This window comes from Muntiacus reevesi, chromosome 2 (genome assembly GCF_963930625.1).
Source record: "Muntiacus reevesi chromosome 2, mMunRee1.1, whole genome shotgun sequence".
In the NCBI taxonomy this organism is placed as follows: Eukaryota; Metazoa; Chordata; class Mammalia; order Artiodactyla; family Cervidae; genus Muntiacus; species Muntiacus reevesi.
Window position 1 is genome coordinate 252,019,596 of NC_089250.1, and position 20,691 is coordinate 252,040,286.

Genomic DNA, 20,691 nt, shown 5'->3' on the forward strand with positions numbered 1-20,691 from the left:
CTCTTGCTTTTTCAATGATCCAGTGGATGTTGGCAATTTGATCTCTGGTTCCTCTGCCTCTTCTAAAACCAGCTTGAACATCTGCAAGTTCACAGTTCACATATTGTTGAAGCCTGGCTTGAAAAAATATTTATTTTTAATAGATATACATATTTATTTTAAGGTAAAAAATATCTATTTTAAAAATATTTATTTATTTGACTGCACTGGGTCTCAGTTGTGGCAAGCACAATCTTTGATCTTCATTATGGCATGAGGGATGTCTAGTTGAAACATGAGGAATATTTAGTTGTGGCATTTGAACTCTTAGTTATGGCGTGTGGGATTTAACTCTGACCAGGGATCAGATCTGGGCCCCCTGCATTGGGAGCATGGATCTCAGCTGCTGGACCACCAGGGTGCTGCGCTGTGCTTATTCGCACAGTCGTGTCTGACTCTGTGACCTCATGGACTGTGGCCCGCCAGGCTCCTCTGTCCATGGGGATTTTCCAAGCAAGAATACTGGAGTGGGTTGCCATGCTCTCTTCCAGGGGAACTTCCCAACCCAGGGATCGAACCCAGGTCTCCTACATTGCAGGCAGATTCTTTACTGTCTGAGCCATCAGGGAAGCCTGGACCACCGGGGAGGTTCCTCTATTTGTTTTTTGATGGAAAGAGATGCCATTTTTGTCTTTTGTGATACGAATCTCTATTTCCCTCAATATTTTATTATGAAAAATTTTAATAGAGAAAAGCTTAAAGAATTATGTGTCCACTACCTAGATTTTACAGTTGTGAACATTTTGCTATACTCACTTTATCATTGATCCATCCTTCTATTCATCCACCAACTCATCTTCTGTGTAGTACATTTCAAAGTAAGGTGCAGATATAATATACTTCTCCCCTAAACACTTCAGCATGCAAATGGTTAACCTAGAGCTCAATATTTGTTTATGACTTTTTTTTAAAGCAAAATTTTTATTTAGTGGAATGCTAATCTGAATTGTACCATTTGATGACTTTTAACAAATACATATACCTCTTAACCTAAATCCCCTATCAAGATACAGAGCATTTCTATCTCCCCAGAAAACTCCCTCTGGGGTTTTGGAACCACGATTTGTACATTGCTGCCTCACAGAATCTGAGGATGTAATTAGAGACTCAGCAAGTCAATTGGTGATAAACGATCACAGAAGCAGTTTATGTTTTGTTTGCTTTGACAGAGGATTATAATCAGATAGAGGCTGGGGAGCCAATTGTTTTAATTCTTGTGTGTTGCTTGCGATGTATCATGCCAACTGAAGACATAAAGAACTCACAGGAACTGGAAAGAATAACCAACTGTACTCAGACACTGTGTATGATCATTAAAATATATTGTAAAAAGTTGATACTAGATGCATTCACATAACTGTGCATTTTAATGCAAATGTGCAAATTAGTACAGGGCCTGGTGATTTTCTTTCAATTCTTCAAAGTTTTAAATATTAATTTAATTCATTTGTAACATTTCATCTATTGCCTCCAAATTTGCAACAATCCATCTTCCTGCTTTTAGGACAAAATGAATAAAACTCATCTTTAAAAAAAATTACTGGCCTACTGTAAGCATTTCTGGCCATGAATGTGGACTATAAAGTGGTTTTTAAATTACTGGAGGCAATTTCTAGGAATTCTCTGCGGAACAGATTGGCCTTGGAGTCAGCCAACCTAGGCCCAAAACTTGACTCCACTACTAATTGACTGCATGACCTTCAGCAAATTTCTTAACCACTCTGGTCCTTGATTTCTCTGTTTATAAAATGGAGATGATACATATATTGATCTCATAGAAGTGTTGAGAAGAATAAGTGAAAAATGGCAATTTTCAGGGTTTAGCACATATTACATACTCAAAAAAGTTAATGTTGTGATTATTTTAGTAAAAACAGACTCACTATAAGTTTTTTTGTTTGGAATGTTTCTGATATTTATAAGCCTCGAGGAACTTGGTGATTGTGTTTAAGGGATTAAATATCCTTTGTCTAGTCTTTGATTCCGTGAAAGAGCAATAGCCTTAGCTTTTAGTTAATATTTGCTAAGAATCAGACGTAAAAAGCAACCAACACCCACCAGTAGTTAAAATAAAAAAGATTCACAACACTGAAAGTTGGTGAGGATGTGAAGCAACCAGAATGCTCACATACTGTGGGTAGAGATATAAAATAGTGCAAGCTCTTTGGAAAGCTCTTCGGGGGTTTCTTAAAGAGTTACACTTACATCTTTCTCAGTGATTCTCAAAATGACAATAATGCTGAGGTTGAGAAATCCTGATCTGCTTCATGACCCAGCGATATCATGGCTAGATACTTACACAAAGGGATTTACCCAAGAGTAAAGAGAATATATGCTCACCAAAAAACTTTACTGGAATGCTTTGTTGTTGTTTAGTCACTAAGTCATGTGACTCTTTTGCGACCGCATGGACTGTAGCCCACCAGGATCCTCTGTCCATGGGATTTCCCAGGTAAGAATACTGGAGTGGGTTGCTGTTTCCTTCTCCAATGGATCATCCCAACCCAGGGATTGAACCCATGTCTCCTGCATTGGCACAGATTCTTTACCACTGAGCCACCAAGGAAGCCCCACTGGAATGCTTACAACAGGTTTATTCATAATAGCCCCAAACTGGAAATAAAACTCACATGTCCATCAGCAGGGGAATAATATATTAAACTGCAGTCTATCAATACAATGGCATACTACTTAATAAAAAGGAACAAACTACAGGTACCAAAGACAACATGGATGAATATACTCAGGGTTCAGAACATACTCCTCTTAAATAGGGTGCCTTGGCATATTGAATGTTTTAAGTTAAAGGAATGTAAGAAGTGGTAGCCACAGGAAAGACTTTGACCTTGCTCTGAAGCAGGTTATAAGAAACTTGGGTGAGAGATGCCCTCCCTATACCTAGAAGAAAGAAACATCCTTCTCTCCAAAGATGGGAGGACACCAAGAGGAATCTGGATAAACATACCTTGTTAAAATTTCCCCAGTTTAGTACTCTTGTTGTTGTTCAGTTGTTAACTCATGTCCAACTATCTGTGACCCCATGGACCACAGCACGTCAGGCTCTTCTGTTCTCCACTATCTTGGAGTTTGCTCAAATTCATGCCCATTGAGTCAGTCATGCTATCTAACCATCTCATCCTCTGCTGCCGCCCCTTCCCCCTTTGCTTTCAATCTTTCCCAGCATCAGGGTCTTTACCAATGAGTCAGCTCTCTGCATCAGGAGGCCAAATTATTGGAGATTCAGCATCAGTCTTTCCAGTGAATATTCAGGGCTGATTTCCTTTAGGATTGACTGATTTAATCTCTTAGTAGTCCCAGGGACTCTCCAGAATCTTCTCCAGCACCACAATTTGAAAGCATCAGTTTTTTGGTGCTCAGCCTTCTTTATGGTCCAACTCTCACATCCATACATGATTACTGGAAAAACCATTGCTTTGACTATACAGACCTTTCTTGGCACAGTGATGTCTCTGCTTTTGAATACTCTTTCTAGGTTTGTCATAGTTTTTCTTCCAAGGAGCAAGCGTCTTTTAATTTTATGGCTGCAGTCACTGTCCACAGTGATTTTGGAAATCACAGCCCAAGAAAATAAAATCTGTCGCTGCTTCCACTTTTTCCCCATCTATTTGCCATGAAGTGATGGGAACAGATGCCATGATCTTATTTTTTGAGTGTTGCGTTTCAAGCCAGCTTTTTCATTCTTAGCTCAGACTCCTTCGTCACACTTTCCCACGACATTCTGCTTCTTATCAAATCTAGTATAATAACACTCAGGTTGAAACCTAGTGTGAAAAACAGTGTCTTTCAGATCCTCATTTCCTTGTGAAGGCTCTCTTGTCATGCAAAACATTAATAAATTTATACACTTTTCTCTTGTTACTCTATCTTTTGTTACAGAGCCCAAGCCAAGAATCCTAGACTAGTAAAAGAAAGTTTTTTTCCTCCCCTACAATACCAAAAAAAAAAAAGAAAAAAATTACAGTGAGTGGAAAGGGGCTGGAAACTAAAATTATAGACTGTAATGACAGAATTTATATGACATCTAGAATAGGCAAAACTAAAATATAGTGTTAGAAAACAGATCAGTGTTTGCTTCTTGGGGGTGGGAGATTGATTGGGAAGGGGCTCGAGGGAACTTTCTGAAATATAATTATACCTGGAAAAATTTTCTAAAAATGGCAACCAACTGGTGAGTTAGGAAGATCTTGGAAGATCTTTTTCCTTCCAAATAGCTTTGCATTGGTTGCCCCTCAAACTCTCCAACAGTTATATTTTCAGTGTTTCATTTTAGCTAGTCAGTGTGTAACTATTTCATTATGGGTTTGGTTTACATCTCTCCAATGACTAATGGAGTTGAGCATGTATTTATGTTTATTGACCTTTTGGATATCATCTTTTTGAAGTTTTTGTTCTGGTCTTTGGCCCATTTTCCTAATGGGATGTCTTTTCTCACTTGTTTAAGGAGATATATACTCTGGATGCAATCCTTTGTCTCATATGTGTATGGTAAATATACATATATATATATATATATATTTTATTTCCCCTTCACTCTCAGTGTTGTCTTATGATGGGTAAACATTCTAAATTTTAGTGTCAATTTATGTGTGTATATGTGTGTGTATTAGTGCCTTTTCTGTCCTGTTATAAACTTTTTGCCTATTTCAAGACTATGAAGATGTTCTCTTATATTTTCTGCTAATAGTTATTGTTTGATCTTTAAAATATAGATTGACAATCAAAATGAAATCTGTTTTTGTTTATTATGTGAAGTAAGAGTCTAGATGTGAGAGTTGGACTGTGAAGAAAGCTGAGTGCCGAAAAATTGATGCTTTTGAACTGTGGTGTTGGAGAAGACTCTTGAGAGTCCCTTGGACTGCAAGGAGATCCAACCAGTCCATCCTAAAGGAGATCAGTCCTGGGTGTTCATTGGAAGGACTGATGCTGAAGCTGAAACTCCAATACTTTGGCCACCTCATGCGAAGAGGTGACTTATTGGAAAAGACTCTGATGCTGGGAGGGACTGGGGGCAGGAGAAGGGGACGACAGAGGATGAGATGGCTGGATGGCATCACTGACTCGATGGACATGAGTTTGAGTAAACTCCGGGAGTTGGTGATGGACAGGGAGGCCTGGTGTGCTGCGATTCATGCGGTCGAAAAGAGTGGGACACGACAGAGCGACTGAACTGACTGACTGACTGAAGAGTCCAGATGAAGTCTTTTCCATATAAAATAGATATTCAAATGTCCTACAATCCTTTTTTAAAAGATAATTTATTTATTTATTTGTTTTTGACTGCATGGGGTCTTTGTTACTGCGTGAGGGCTTTCTCTAGTTGTGGTGAGCAGGGGCTTCTCATTGCAGTGGTTTCTCTTTTTGCAAAGCACAGGCTCTGGGTGTGTGGGCTTCAGTAGTTGTGGCACACAGTCTTAGTTGCCCTGTCACATGTGGGACCTTCCCTGACCAAGGATCAAACCCATGCCTCCTACATTGGCAGGTGAATTATTAACCACTGAACCACCAGGGAAGCCCCACTATTTATTTATTTTTTTTGAAAAGACTTTTCTCCACTGATGCGTATACTGGAAGAGTTGTAAAATTTGTATGTGTGTCACACACACACACATATATGTATATATATGACATAAATGGGTCAAACTCCACATCTAGTTCTATATTCTCCTATTTTCATATGACACTTTTGGCATATATAATCTATTAATGGCTGCATAGTAGTGTTAGTCACTGAATTGTGATCAACTCTTTGTGACCCATGGACTGTAGCCTGCCAGGGTCCTCTGTCCATGGAATTCTCCAGGCAAGAATACTGGAGTGGGTTGCCATTCCCTTCTCTAAGCGATCTTCCCAACCCAGAGATTGAACCCAGTCTCCTGCATTGCAGACAGATTTTTTATCACCTGAGCCAGCAGGGAAGCCCATATATGTGTTAGTATACAATATTTATTTTTCTCTTTCTGACTTACTTCACTTTGTATAATAGGCTCCAGTATTGTTATTAATGTTATTAAGATGCTATGATAAACATTTTTTCCCAAAGTGAGTGCCAGTTGTTTTCTAAAGCTAAATTGCTAGGAGTGGGAATTGCTGGGCTAAGGTGCAAGGTTATTTTAAAGTTTGCCTTCTGTAAAAGTGAAAGTGGCTCAGTCATGTCCAACTCTTTGCTACACCATGGACTGTACAGTCTATGGAATTCTCCAGGCCAGAATACTGGAGTGGGTAGCCTTTCCCTTCTCCAGGGGATCTTCCCAACCCAGGGATTGAACCCAGGTCACCCATATTGCAGGCAAATTCTTTACCAACTGAGCTATCAGGAAGCCCAAATAGCTTTGCACTATACCCTTACCGGTTGTTTTGCTTTTTCGAATGGCTTGTTCAATCGTCTCCCATTTTCCTTTGAGGTTGTCTTGTGAAAATGAAAACTGAAAGTGAAGTCGCTCAGTCATGTCCGACTTTTTGCGACCCCATGGACTGTAGCCTACTAGGCTTCTCTGTCCATGGGATTTTTCTAGGCAAGGGTACTGGAGTGGGTTGCCATTTCCTTCTCCGGGGAGCTTGTCTTCAGTTCAGTTCAGTCGCTCAGTCGTGTCTCACTGTTTTCGACCGCATGAATCGCAGCACACCAGGCCTCCCTGTCCATCACCAACTCCCGGAGTTTACTCAAACTCATGTCCATCGAGTCAGTGATGCCATCCAACCATCTCATCCTCTGTTGTCCCCTTCTCCTCCTGCCCCCAATCCCTCCCAGCATCAGAGTCTTTTCCAATAAGTCATCTCTTCGCATGAGGTGGCCAAAGTATTGGAGTTTCAGCTTCAGCATCAGCCCTTCCAATGAACACCCAGAACTGATCTCCTTTAGGATGGACTGGTTGGATCTCCTTGCAGTCCAAGGGACTCTCAAGAGTCTTCTCCAACACCACAGTTCAAAAGCATCAATTTTTCGGCACTCAGCTTTCTTCACAGTCCAACTCTCACATCCATACATGACCACTGGAAAAACCTTAGCCTTGACTAGACGGACCTTTGTCGGCAATGTAATGTCTGCTTTTTAATATGGTATCTAGAAGGGAGGTTGTTTTACTCGTTTATAAATATATGTATGTCATGATAACAGTATTTTTGTAGTTTCCTTAGTTTGGCTTTTTAACCTCATTTTCTTCTAACCTCATTCTTTCTGCTAAGAGCTAAACTACCCCAAGGCGAGAGAACCCCGGGCGTCCAGGGCCCAGGTGGGCGGGGCCAGCGTGTCCGGGACAGGTTGTCCTCGCCCCATTCCACGCCTCCACCCTCGGGGGGCGGGGCCAAAGGACGCTCGGTTTGAGCGCGCAGTTGCCATAGCGGCCGTTGGGCGGGAGGCTGGCGCTTCCCAGATTCAGCACCCAGCGGAGAAACGAAACCGAGAGAGCAGAGGTCTCTTACGAGCTTCGCCGACGTGCGTAACGTTGACGTAAGACGCCAGCTCAGCCTTGAGGCGCACGCGCAGTGCGTGTGTTAGGGTTTTTGGGCCTCCGTTCGCCGGAGTCTCGCGCCGGAGTCTCGGGCTGTAGTTGTGCTTCCGCTCTGCGTGTTCTTAGGGCCGCTCCTGCCTCCTTCTCGATCTTCCGGCGCGCCACCTCCCATCCCTGTGCCAGGGCTCAGAAGACCTGCAGTAGCGATGCTCTTGGGAATCATCCCCAGGAGTGGAAGTGGAGAATGCCCTCCTTGAGTGAGGAGAGCGAGTGAAGCGCAGCCTCTCTAGACTCTGGGGGCTGAGGTGGGCGTGAGCGAAGGTAATTCAGGCCCACTTTCCGAACCCGGGTCTTCGACTTTCCAGTGGATTAGGCAGAGGCTTGGGCTGAGTTTCCTCCGGGTCAGGGACTGGGTCGCTCGAATGAAACTTGAGACTTAATTTCTACCTAGAGGAAATGAGATTTGGGGTGCCCCTGGCGCAAAGTAAGGCGCTGGATACACAGTAGGCATTATTTTCGCTGTTGCTGTGAGGAGGTGGAGCTGTTGGCACCTCTTCTAAAATTTCTTTGCAAGTGTTAACTGGGGGAGTAACAGCTATTAATGAGACTTTGTGTTAGGCCGGTGATTTTGCGGGTATTCCCTTCGTGGCATTGGGCTGGGGGTACATGACTTCCTACTCAATTCTGCAAAACAACAATGGTAATACTAACCCTCGTAGCAGAATGATGATGCCACAAAGCTCTATGGAGTGCTTCATAAGAGGGACAGAGGAACCTTTTCCAGAGGATCATACTGAAAACTTTTCCCTTGTATCTCGTAAACCATATGCATTTTTGTTTTTGTTTTGTGTGAGGTGCTAGAGTGATGTTGAAGTTCTTTGCTAAGACTTATATATTCAGAACCTGATCAGAGGCACGTCTTTTGGGCTAGTCTGAAATACCTTTAGTTATTCCATGAATACTTACTGAATGCTTTCTGTGTACTGTTCTAACTTCTTAATAAGTGAGTAAAGAAAACAAAGATCCCTGCCCATTGCAGCTTAGGTTGTAGTTTTGGGAAGACATAAAAAATAGTAAACATAAATAAGTAAATTCTCTGATGGCTCAGATGGTAAAGCGTCTGCCTACAATGCCAGAGACCTGGGTTCATCTCCTGGGTCAGGAAGATCCGCTGGAGAAGGAACTGGCAACCCACTCCAGTACTCTTGCCTGGAAAATTTCCATGGTAGGCTCCACAGTCGATGGGGGCCTCAAAGAGTCAGACACGACTGAGTGACCTCACGTTCACTTTTTCACTTTCACATGTTAGAAGGAAAGAGTGTCATAGGAAAAGACAGCAAAGTTCTTACCTTTACCATTGTTAATGGAAGATGCAGTTTTAAATTAGAATGTCAAAGGCTTCACAGAAAAAATGACACTTTTGTAAATTCTTTTTTTTTTTAATTTATTTTTTTATTTTTCAGTGGATTTTGTCATACATTGATATGAATCAGCCATAGAGCTACACGAATTCCCCATTTTGTAAATTCTTGAAGGAGATAAGGGAAGGGAAGAGCATTCCAGGTGGAGGGACTGACTGTCCAAAGACTCCCCTTGCTGTGTGTCTGGGCTTTTAAGTGAACAGCAAGAGAGCCTGTGGGGCTGGAACACAATGAAAAAAAGGGGTAGTAGGAGAAAATTAGGTTAGCCATGGGGTGGGGCTGGAGAACAGACATCTTCTAGGGCCTTGTAGACTATTGTAAAGACTTTGGCACTTACTGTGAGTGAAACGGGGAGCCGTGACAGCAGAGCAGCCCTACAATCTAAGGTTTTTCAGAGTTACTCTGGTGAGTGTGTTTCAGAATAGAATGGCGGAGGCAAGGGTAGAAGCAAAGAGAGGAGTGAGACAGCTGTGCCAGTAGTTCAGAAGAGAGTTGATACGTGTTTCTGATCAGAAGTTTGGTAGTTGGAGTGAGTGCGAAGCAGTTGGATTCTGGGAATTTGTAGGAAACAATGTTTGGATAAGTTGTGTGTTGTCAACCTGAGCATTTTTCAACATGATATACAGTTTATATAAAAATATATAATATATAATTTTGGTTCATGTTCCACAAGTATAGGCGGGAAGAACAGTGGACTGTTTGAACCACTTTAGCTGTTCTCCTGTGAAAGTAATTACGTATTAGCTTAGGTAAGATTTCAGAGCTTACTTACAGCCATTAATTGGTATGTGAAGTTAATGACTAAAGTCAGACTTTTCCCAAAATAGAATATAGTTGAAATCTAAAAGTTGCAGTTTCCAGTAAGCAAAGTGTGAATTAGGATAGAATAACTTGTTGTAGTCCTCGTGCATTTACTTTTAATTAAAATTTTAGTGAATGTGAAAATGCTTCCTTTTTGCTTTCTGTCAGAAATTTGTCTAAATATTCTTTTTTTTTATTTTTTATTTTTCAGTGGGTTTTGTCATACATTGATATTGTCTAAATAGTCTAACAGTAAAAAAAAAAAATAGACCTAAGGTAAGAAAAATACATTAATAGGTTATTGTGACTGTTATCCACAATTTTGGGGTAAATATAGTGTGGCAAACAGAAATGACTAAGGTGATTGTTACTTCAGGAAGTTTGCAAGCTCTTGGGCTTTCCTGGTGGCTCAGACGGTAAAGAATCTGCTTGCAGTGGTGGGGACCTAGGTTCAATCCCTGGGTTTGAATGATCCCCTGGAGGAGGGCATGGCAATCCACTCCAGCATTCTTGCCTGGAGAATCCCCATGGACAGAGGAGCCTGGCGGGCTACAGTCCATGGGGTCGCAAAGAGTCAGATACAACTGAGCGACTGAGCACGGAATGGCACAGACAGACTTGTAAGTAATTTAAACAAAATATAAAAGGATGAAAAAGTATTTTGAGTACAAAGTAAATGCTAATGGAATACAGTCTTCTGTTGTTACTGTTTATTGTGGTGCTCACTCGTCTTTTATCTCCTGTTTTAATCTTCATACTGATGTAGAATGTATTGAATATACTAAATAAGCCCAGAAGTCATGAACTGAAGCACCTGTTGATTAACACTGTGCCAACAAGTACCATCTAATACTCATTGCTGTCTCTGCTGGAATTTAGAACTTTTTCAACATTATGTCATTAAGCCTTGCTTCCTTCACTTGCACCCCTTTCCATTTCCAGTGGACAGATGTTTCTGGTTTCTTAGACAGTGTTATAGCACAGGATGTAGAGTGACTATTTGTAATTTATATATTCATTAAGGATATTTCTTCAGTTTAAAATTATTCTATGAAAGTATATTAAGTTTTTGTGGCAATAAAAAGATAATATTTTATAATATAAATAAACATGGAGCTGTCTGACCGACCTTATGAGGCAGGAATCTGAAGTTTAGAGACATGCCAGGGTGAACTATAGGTCAGTTTCAGCGTTGAGCGAGAGGCTAACCTGTCAAGTTCACCACAGTTGACAAGTAGTATGGTGATGGGTGTTTGCTGGTGGGTGGTCTGTAAAGGTGATTTGGTACCACCAAAGTGCATGACTTAGCAGGAGTCAAACCTGGACAGAGGACATACTTGGCAGTCCTCATAGGTGAGTTTGAGTGGGTGGGGGCAGAGAGGTCATAGCAGGAGCGGTGCTGGGTTCAGGTGCTGGAATCTCTCCTGGAAGGAAGTGAGATTTGGAGGGAGCTAAAAAAAACGAGCTAGAAGTCACTTGTTAGTAGTTTGAGCAAAAAGATAAATCTTCCTCTAAGCGTGTGTTTGGGTCCCTGTGGGTGGTGTCTCAGCCGTGGGTACAGAACTTTGGGGAGGAACTAGGTGTATTACTTTGGTAATAGGAGCTGCCATTCACTGGTCAATGTTCTTTTGTGTATGCTAACATGTTTCATCCTCATCTTAAAAAATAATACCTTAAGTTTTTAAATAAGAAACTGATGTAAAGTTATTTGCCCATGGCCACTTTACTAGGCTGTAAATAACAGTACTGGAATTTGAACCTAGGTTTATTGGACATCAGTGCTTTTATTCTTTCTTTATTCCATATTGCCTCAATATATAATGAATTGTACTCACATTAGTCTACCTATTTTATGTGATTTGTCATGATTGTGGTCATCTGCTGTGGATTAGATTTCACTCACTAATAAAATTTGATTCACTTAATTGTGTGTTTTCTTTTTCTAGATTTTAATTTGATTTGAAAATGAGTAAGTGCAGAAAGCAACCACTGGGTTCAAGTTCTGAGACATTCAGCCCAGATGTTCTTGCTGACGTTTTTGAACTCTTTGCCAAGAACTTTTCTTATGGCAAACCACTTAATAATGAGTGGCAGTTACCAGATCCCAGTGAGATTTTCACCTGTGACCACACGGAATTCAGTGCATTCCTTGATTTGAAGAACTCCCTAAATGAAGTGAAAAACCTACTGAGTGATAAGAAATTGGATGAGTGGCATGAGCACACGGCTTTCACTAACAAAGCTGGGAAAATAATTTCTCATGTGAGAAAATCTGTAAATGCTGAACTTTGTACTCAAGCATGGTGTAAGTTTCATGAAATTTTGTGCAGCTTTCCACTTATTCCACAGGAAGCTTTTCAGAATGGAAAACTGAATTCTCTACACCTTTGTGAAGCTCCTGGAGCTTTTATAGCTAGTCTCAATCACTACTTAAAATCCCGCCGATTCCCATGTGATTGGAATTGGGTAGCTAATACTCTGAATCCTTACCATGAGGCAAATGACAATCTTACGATGATTATGGATGACCGACTTATTGCAAATACCTTGCGTTGCTGGTACTTTGGTCCAGATAACACTGGTGATATCATGACCTTGAAATATCTGACTGGACTTCAGAATTTCATAAGCAGTATGGGTACCATTCACTTGATCACTGCAGATGGAAGTTTTGATTGCCAAGGAAACCCAGGTGAACAAGAAGCTTTAGTCTCTTGTTTGCATTACTGTGAAGCTGTCACTGCTCTGATGACCCTTGGAAATGGTGGCTCTTTTGTTCTGAAGATGTTTACTTTGTTTGAACATTGTTCCATAAATCTTATGTACCTACTAAACTGTTCTTTTGATCAAGTTCATGTTTTCAAACCAGCTACTAGCAAGGCAGGAAACTCAGAAGTCTATGTGGTATGTCTCTACTATAAGGGAAGAGAGACAATCTATCCTCTTTTATCTAAGATGGTGCTGAATTTTGGGTCTGAAATGACCAAGAAAGCTCTCTTTCCCCATCACATGATTCCAGAATCTTTCCTTAGAAAACATGAAGAATGTTGCATGTTCTTTCATAAATACCAACTAGAGACTATTTCTGAGAACATTCGTCTGTTTGAGTACATGGGGAAAGGGGAACAAACAAAGTTGAATAGTTTAAGGGACTATGCTGTTCAGTATTTCATGCAAAAGTTTCAACTGAAGCCTCTTTCCAGAAATAACTGGCTAGTGAAAAAATCTAACATTGGCTGTAGTACAAATACAAAATGGTTTGGGCATAGAAACAAATATTTTAAAACCTACAATGAAAGGAAAATGCTGGAAACCCTTTCCTGGAAAGATAAGGTGGCCAAAGGGTACTTCAACAGTTGGGCTGAAGAGCATGCTACATATCATCCTGGGCAAAGTTCTGTTTTGGAAGGGACAGCTTTCAATCTTGAGTGTCACTTATGGCAGGTTTTACAGGGAAAGAAGCTGCCAAAGGTAAAGTGTTCTCCTTTCTGTGATGGTGAGATTTTAAAGGCTCTTAATGAAGCAGTTGAAAAGTCATTAGGAGGAGCCTTGAATTTTGATCTTAAGTTTAGGCCAAAACAGCAGCATTGTTGTTCTTGTCATGTTTTTTCTGAAGAATTGATATTTTCTGAGTTGTTTAGCCTTACCAAGTGCCTTCAGGATCATCAGGATGAAGAACCCAGCACCCAGATAAAGTGCCTGCTAGTGGGTCTCCCAGCTCTCCATAATATCAAAATGCACGTACCATTGGAAGTTCGACTCTTGGAATCAGCTGCACTCATGACTTTTAGCTGTTCATTGCTTCATGATGGAGACCCCACTTACCAGCAATTATTTTTGGACTGCATACTACATTCATTGCAACAGCTTCATACAGGAGATGTTATGATTTTGCCTATACTTTCTTGTTTTACAAGGTTTATGGCTGGTTTGATCTTTGTACTCCACAGCTGTTTTAGATTCATCACGTTTTCTTGTCCCATATCCTCTGAGCCCCTGAAGACTTGTGCAGTCCTGCTTTGTGTTGGTTATCAGGATCTTCCAAACCCAGTTTTTCAGTATCTGCAAAATGTGAATGAATTGTTGAGAGATTTGGTTAACACTGAGGAAACCCAGCAGGTTTTACAGTTTGTGCCAATGGAGGTGCTCCTTAATGGTGCACTACTTGATTTTTTGTGGGATTTGAATGCTGCCATTGCTAAAAGGTATTTGCATTTGATTATTCAAGGGGAGAGAGAAGAAATCGTCAGCAGCCTTCAGTTATGAAGTTGATCTTGTCCTTCCTGAGATTTAACTCGATGGCTTCTTACAGTTTCCATTGTTATTGCATTCCTTTGCTATTAATTTAAAACCTTCTGTTTTGAAGAAAGGCTAAGTTTTACATCATTTAAAGTCTCACTTTTTTCTGGAAAACCCATCAGCTAGTCTGTCCTCTAGGGTATATACACACACAGGCATAGAGCTTCCTATATGGTAGAAGATACATAGTGCTGGTATTCAACTTCACACAGAGAAGTGTGTATATACTTGGACATACCCATGTGTGCATATGCAGTTTAGTTGGTTTTATTTATCTGCTTAAGATTTGCACCTGTGTGCCTTCAGGTTAGATTTTTTTTCCAACTAATTTTCTCTCAATGGCTAATACTGTTATGAATTGATAGAAGTCTTTGGTGAAAAGAGATGAGCCACTCCTCAGCAATACTAATTTCCTTTGATATTGACCTTATCAGTTACTAATTTGGGGAACTCATCATTCTAGACATCTTGATACATGCCATTCATTGCGTTTAGGCCACTGATCCAATTTACTTTTGTGGTTCAAATGAAGCTACTGTACTGTTTTATAAATATTTTACTAACTACAGTCCAACTAGAAAGGCTATCAGGACAGCTTTAAACCAAAGATCATATTTAAAACAATGAAGAATTACTGTGTCTAAAACAGTCTTATATGAGTGAAAAGTTTCATTTAGCAATGGAGTGGTGATTTTTAGCTTCCAGGAAATAATGTGTGAACAAAAAGATTGCAAAATAATGTTTATGGTCTCTCATTGGGGACATACAAATGTGATGAACATAGTGAATACTGAGAAGTTTTGGCACTTTGAGAATGATGGTATAACATGAACTTTTTGTAATCTTTATAAATCCTTTTTTCCATATGAAAGTAGCACTTTACCAAAAGATTAACCATGTGATGTTTATTTTTCAGGTACATTGATTTCTTTTGCATTATATATATCTGTCAGTATAATTGGGCTATTATGGCCAGCTATGTTAAGCAGATCTTTGTTACTTTGAAATTCCACAAGGTGAAGAATATTTGTATTTTCACATGTGCATTTTAGAGATATTTGTTAGTTATATAAATATTCTTTGATGTATTTGGTTGACAAATATTAACCTGAAGTTTTTCATGTTCTTTGCTATTTTGAGTTCCATTATAGATTCATGAATAAAGTCATTAGCAGAGAAATTTTGTGTTCATTCTTTTAAAGAGAATCATGGGGGAATTAAAAAATATAACTTGGAAACACTTTTTTTTTTTTTTTTTTAAGGAAAGCTTTAATGGAAGCTAATGTTCCTTCATTTTCTCTGATTTGTATTCATTAAAATTTATTCCTTAATGTTGCAATATTTACAGAAGCTCTACTTCAGGAAAGAAATGGAATACTTAAGGGACAGAGGAAGAGGTTATATTTAGTTCTTGACAGGGAGGATGTGAGTGTTTGAGGTAGATTTCTGAAAGAAATGTGATTTCCTACTGGTGACTTTATGAAAGCTGTTACAGTTGTGTAATAGTAGACATCTGATAGAAAATTGGTTACCAAGAGAGAATTAAAAACCACTCTTGGGAAACCATTTTGCACTTAAATAGACTTTATGCCTTGGTTGATGGGGTCCAATACAGTGACTCAGTTTATTTTTACCTGTTTTAACTATTTGATTAGAATGAAGGTGAAAGCTTACGGCCAGGTTCTGATACGGCCGGTTCAGGAACTTTTTAATTTAAGCCCCTCAAATAAGTATTGAATGCTTAGTTGTTTTTACTGTTAACCTGTGTTGGGATATGTAACATACTGGTGTATACTAGAATGTATTTGTTTTTTAATCCGTGTTTGGGATCAGTTGCTTTTCATATGGCTTATTGAATTCAGAGTTGCTCTTGAGGTGAGATAGAACCTCATGGAAGATTCAGTTGAACGAGGTGTAGCTGACAGGTACCAGTGATTTTCAGAAATTGCTCTGAGAAAAAGGGAAGGAAAAATAATGTCTGAGAAACGAATAAGAAAATAGAGGAAGACCATAAGATGAGACGATTTGTGTAGGTTATCAAGGTAGTATTTTCTGTTATTAAAATTTTGGGGGGGGGGGGGGTCTTGAAAATTTTAACTTAATTGTGTTGCTTTTTGAAAAGAATTTTTAACAGCCATAAAATTTAATCATCACAGATGTGTTTCCTGACAAACTCAGAGAAAGTGGTCTTAAAATACACTTAATTTCTTCAATATTGTTTTATGTTTTCCAAGGAAAAAGTCAGTTTTGTATTTTAGTGGAGGCTTTTATATATCATGCTAATGTCAAAGTTTTGAAAATTTCTGAGTCAATGTAAAATCCAAATTTGTGGTCTTTCTCCATTTTTAGTCATTATTTTGTTTAAAGAGATTTGCATTAAAAGTTTTTTTCTACTCCAAAGATATCGAAGTGGAACAAAAGTAACAAGTTACTAGGAGAGTTGAAAAAAATACTTTTGTTATTTTATTTAATCTTTGATGAGAATACAAGTCCTTTTAAATATTTAAACCTTATCTTTTATTTCCAGATATTTAACTGAGTATTTTTAACATTTGTTAAGGTACTGTGGTGTGAGTATATAAAATTAGTTATTACCTCACTTTTTAGAATGAAAGTGTTGATTATAAACCCAATCAAATTCTTATTTTTCTTGTTTAAATACTTAATATTTTTCATTGATTCTTTACAAAGGGCAATGTATTTTGTTTAGTGTATTTTTGCTTTTTAAGATGAAAGTAAGAAAAAGGAGATGTTTTAATTTTGTTTCAGTTTTTTGAGTCATTTTAAGCAATAAATGATTATTACTTTTTATAAAACCAGTACATGCTTATAAAGATTTTAACCAAAGCATGAGAGATTTTCTGTTTATTTTTATATTCTATAGCCCACAAGGCTCTTGTGTCCAGGGGGTTTTCCAGGCAAGAATACTGGACTGGATTTCTTCTCCTGGGGATCTTTCTGACCCAGGGATCAAACCCGTGCCTCCTGCCACATCTCCTGTGTTGCAGGAGGCAGATTCTTTACTGGTGAGCCACTGGGGAAACCTAATAAAAAAATAAAACCATTAATTACACTGTTATAATTAGATCTTAAATTCCCTTTGTAATCTGTTTTAATACAGTTTGAACAAAACTTAGATTTAATATAGTAATATCTAAGTGAAGTCGCTCAGTCATGTCCGACTCTTTTTGTGACCCCATGGGCACCAGGCTCCTCTGGCCATGGGATTTTCTAGGCAAGAGTACTGGAGTGGGTTGCCATTTCCTTCTCCAAGTAATATCTAGTATATCCTTTATTAAAATGATGAAAAATTATTATACATAGATGGTACTACAGATTTGCAGGACCTGGCTGAATATTTGCACATAGATACTACTGCAAAGAGACTCAATTATTGGGTAATAGGTCTCTCCCCACCTTTTTTTTTTCTTAAGTTAGATTAAAACTCATTTCTGGCTGATCTTAGCAGAATTAACTATAAAACAAAAATTTCACGGTTCCCAAATAAATTTCTGTTTGGATAGTAGGTGCTTTTCTGGTTGGCCTAATGGCCAAGTAACAAAAAGCTAAAAGCTTGATACTGCATATAGTCACTTAAAATATCTTGGCATGTTTTAGGGCATGTGGTTAAAACAATAATCCTCGATAAATTTATGATTTTGTATTTCTAATCAGTGTACACTTTATATAAAACAGTTTACATTAAAGTTTTTAATAAGGAATTTTTCTCCTCATTCTGTTGTCTTTTCTTAGTTTTGGCCAATACAGAAAATGAAGGTAACTTATCTTTAGATAAGCACAAGTTTATATTGGAACATTTTGATTTATAACCACAAATATGGAAAATACCAGCTTTTCTTAATGAATATGAAATATTTTAGTGAAAATATTTGGAAATTACCCGTCAGTGAGCATAGGTTAGCATTTGGTTTCACTCAACTGAAAATTTTCTGTAAAAGTGTAATCTGCTTATGTTTACATAAAGGTTGTATGTACATGTGTGCTAAGTCGCTTCAGCCCTGTCCAACTCTGTGACTATGGATTGTAGCCCTCCAGGCTCCCATGTCCATGGGGATTCTCCAGACAAGAATACTGGAGTGGGTTGCCATGCCCGCCTCCAGGGGATCTTCCTGACTCAGGGATCAAACCTGTGTCTCTTAGTCTCCTGCATTGGCAGGTAGGTTCTTTACCACTAGTGCCACCTGGGAAGCCCAGTAGGTTATATACTCAATTACAAATACAGTGTTTCTCTAATTTTCTCAAGATCTTGATTGTCATGTCTTTATAGTGGTCTAATAGATTAGGTGTAGTCATTCTGTGTTCACTTACACCAAGTGCAGGAGCATGAGTTTAGCCTGTTACCAGGGATTTAATAATATTTAATATTGCATCTGGTGATGTCCATCTGTAGAGTCTTCTCTTGTTTTGTTGGAAAAGGGTATTTGCTATGACCAGTGCATTCTCTTGGCAAAACTCTTAACCTTTGCTCTGCTTCATTTTGCACTCCAAGGCCAAATTTGCCTGTTATTCCAGGTATCTCTTGACTTTATACTTTTGCATTTGAGTGCCCTATAATGAAAAGGACATCTTTTTTGGTGTTAGTTCTAGAGGGTCTTATAGGTCTTCATAGAACCGTTCAGCTTCTTCAGCATTACTGGTTGGGGCATAGACTTGGATTACTGTGATATTGAATGGTTTGCCTTGGAATCAAGCAGAGATCGTTCTGTCGTTTTTGAGGTTGCATCCAAGAATTTCATTTCAGACTCTCTTGTTGACTATGATGGCTACTCCATTTCTTCTAAGGGATTATTGCCCACATAGATATAATGGCCATCTGAGTTAAATTCATTCATTCCAGTCCATTTTAGTTTTCTAATTCCTAAAATGTTGATGTTCACTCTTGCCATCTCCTGTTTGACCACTTCCAATTTGCCTTGATTCATGGATCTAATATTCCAGGTTCCTATGTAGTATTGTTCTTTACAGCATCGGACTTGACTTCCATCACCAGTCACATCCACAAGTGGGTGGTGTTTTTGCTTTGACTCTATCTTTTCATTCTTTCTGGAGTTATTTCTTTACTGTTCTCAAGTAGCATATTGGACACCTACCGATCTGGGGAGTTCATCTTTCAGTGTCATATCTTTTTGCCTTTTCATACTGTTCATGGGGTTCTCAAGGCAAGAATAATGAAGTGGTTTGCCATTCCCTTCTCCAATGGACCACATTTGTCACAACTCTTCACCATGACCCATGATGTCTCCCATCATGACACGTGATGCAAAGAACCCACTCACTGGAAAAGACCCTGGGCAATACAGATGTGCTTTTATTGTCTAGACTTTTAGGAGTTTCTATTCTGTTTCCAGTGAACTCCAGCGCTGAAAAATTAGTCTTTGTATTAGGCTAGCTGAGAAAACTCTAAACAAGCACAAACATCCTAATAAATTTCCTTTTTATTTTTTAAAAGTAAACATCATTCCTGCAACTATGTAATAACTCTAGTAATGTTAATCTGTTCCTGGAGCTATTTTTATTGCACATACTTTTTGGGTTGTTCAATTTGAAATTGATTGATTTTTCTACTCTCTAAAACATTTTATTTGTAGTATTATATATATTTTAATGAAGTATAGGGCTTCCCTAGTGGTTCAGATGGTAAGGAATTCTGCCTGCAATGCAGTAGACCTGGTTTTGATCCCTGAGTCAGAAAGATCCCTTGGAGAGGGTATAGCTACCTACTCCAGTATTCTTACCTGGAGAATCCCATGGACAGAGGATCCTGGTGAACTAACACTCCACGCAGTTGCAAAGAGTCAGACACAACTGAGTAACTAACAACACACTATTGAGGTATAGTTGATGTACAGTTCAGTTCAGTCGCTCAGTCATGTCTGACTCTGCGACCCCATGGACTGCAGTATGCCAGGCCTCCCTGTCCAACTCCTGGAGCTTACTCAAACTCATGTCCATTGAGTCAGTGATGCCATCCAATCTTCTCATCCTCTGTCGTCCCCTTCTCTTCCCACCTTCAATCTTTCCCAGCGTCAGGGTCTTTTCAAATAGGTCAGCTCTTTCGATCAGTGGCCAAAGTAAGAGTTTCAGCTTCAACGTCAGTCTTTCCAATGAATATTCAGGACTGATCTCCTTTAGGATGGACTCTTTGGATCTCCTTGCAGTCCAAGGAACTCTCAAGAGTCTTCTCCAACACCACAGTTCAAAACCATCAATTCTTCGGTGCTCAGCTTTCTTTATAGTCTAACTCTCACATCCATTCATGACTACTGGAAAAACCATCGCTTTGACTAGATGGACCTTTGTTGGCTAAGTAATGTCTCTGCTTTTTAATATGCTGTCTAGGTTGGTCATACCTTTCCCTTCCAAGGAGTAAGCATCTTTTAATTTCATGGCTGCAGTCACCATCTGCCGTGATTTTGGAGCCCCCCAAAATAACTTCTCACTCTTTTGTCTGTTTCCCCATCTATTTGCCATGAAGTGATGGGATCGGATGCCATGATTTTAATTTTCTGAATGTTGAGCTTTAAGCCAACTTTTTCACTCTCCTCTTTCACTTTCATTAAGAGACTCTTTAGTTCTTCTCTTTCTGTTATAAGGGTGATATAATCTGCATCTCTGAAGTTATTGATATTTCTCCCAGCAAT

The 20,691-nt window shown here is 39.2% G+C and overlaps 1 protein-coding gene across 1 annotated transcript; it reads left to right on the forward strand.

Annotated features, from left to right (window-relative positions):
• Positions 1-7,538: 7,538 nt before the first annotated feature.
• Positions 7,539-17,712, forward strand: CMTR2 (cap methyltransferase 2). Its single transcript, XM_065925711.1, has 2 exons — positions 7,539-7,829; positions 11,677-17,712. The coding sequence occupies exon 2, from the start codon at positions 11,696-11,698 to the stop codon at positions 13,994-13,996; it is 2,301 nt and encodes a 766-aa protein (XP_065781783.1). The 5' UTR covers positions 7,539-7,829; positions 11,677-11,695; the 3' UTR covers positions 13,997-17,712.
• The last annotated feature ends 2,979 nt before the right edge of the window (positions 17,713-20,691 follow it).

Coding starts and splice junctions, on each gene's coding strand:
- CMTR2 (XM_065925711.1), top strand. CDS start 11,696: ATGAGTAAGTGCAGAAAGCAACCACTGGGTTCAAGTTCTGAGACATTC.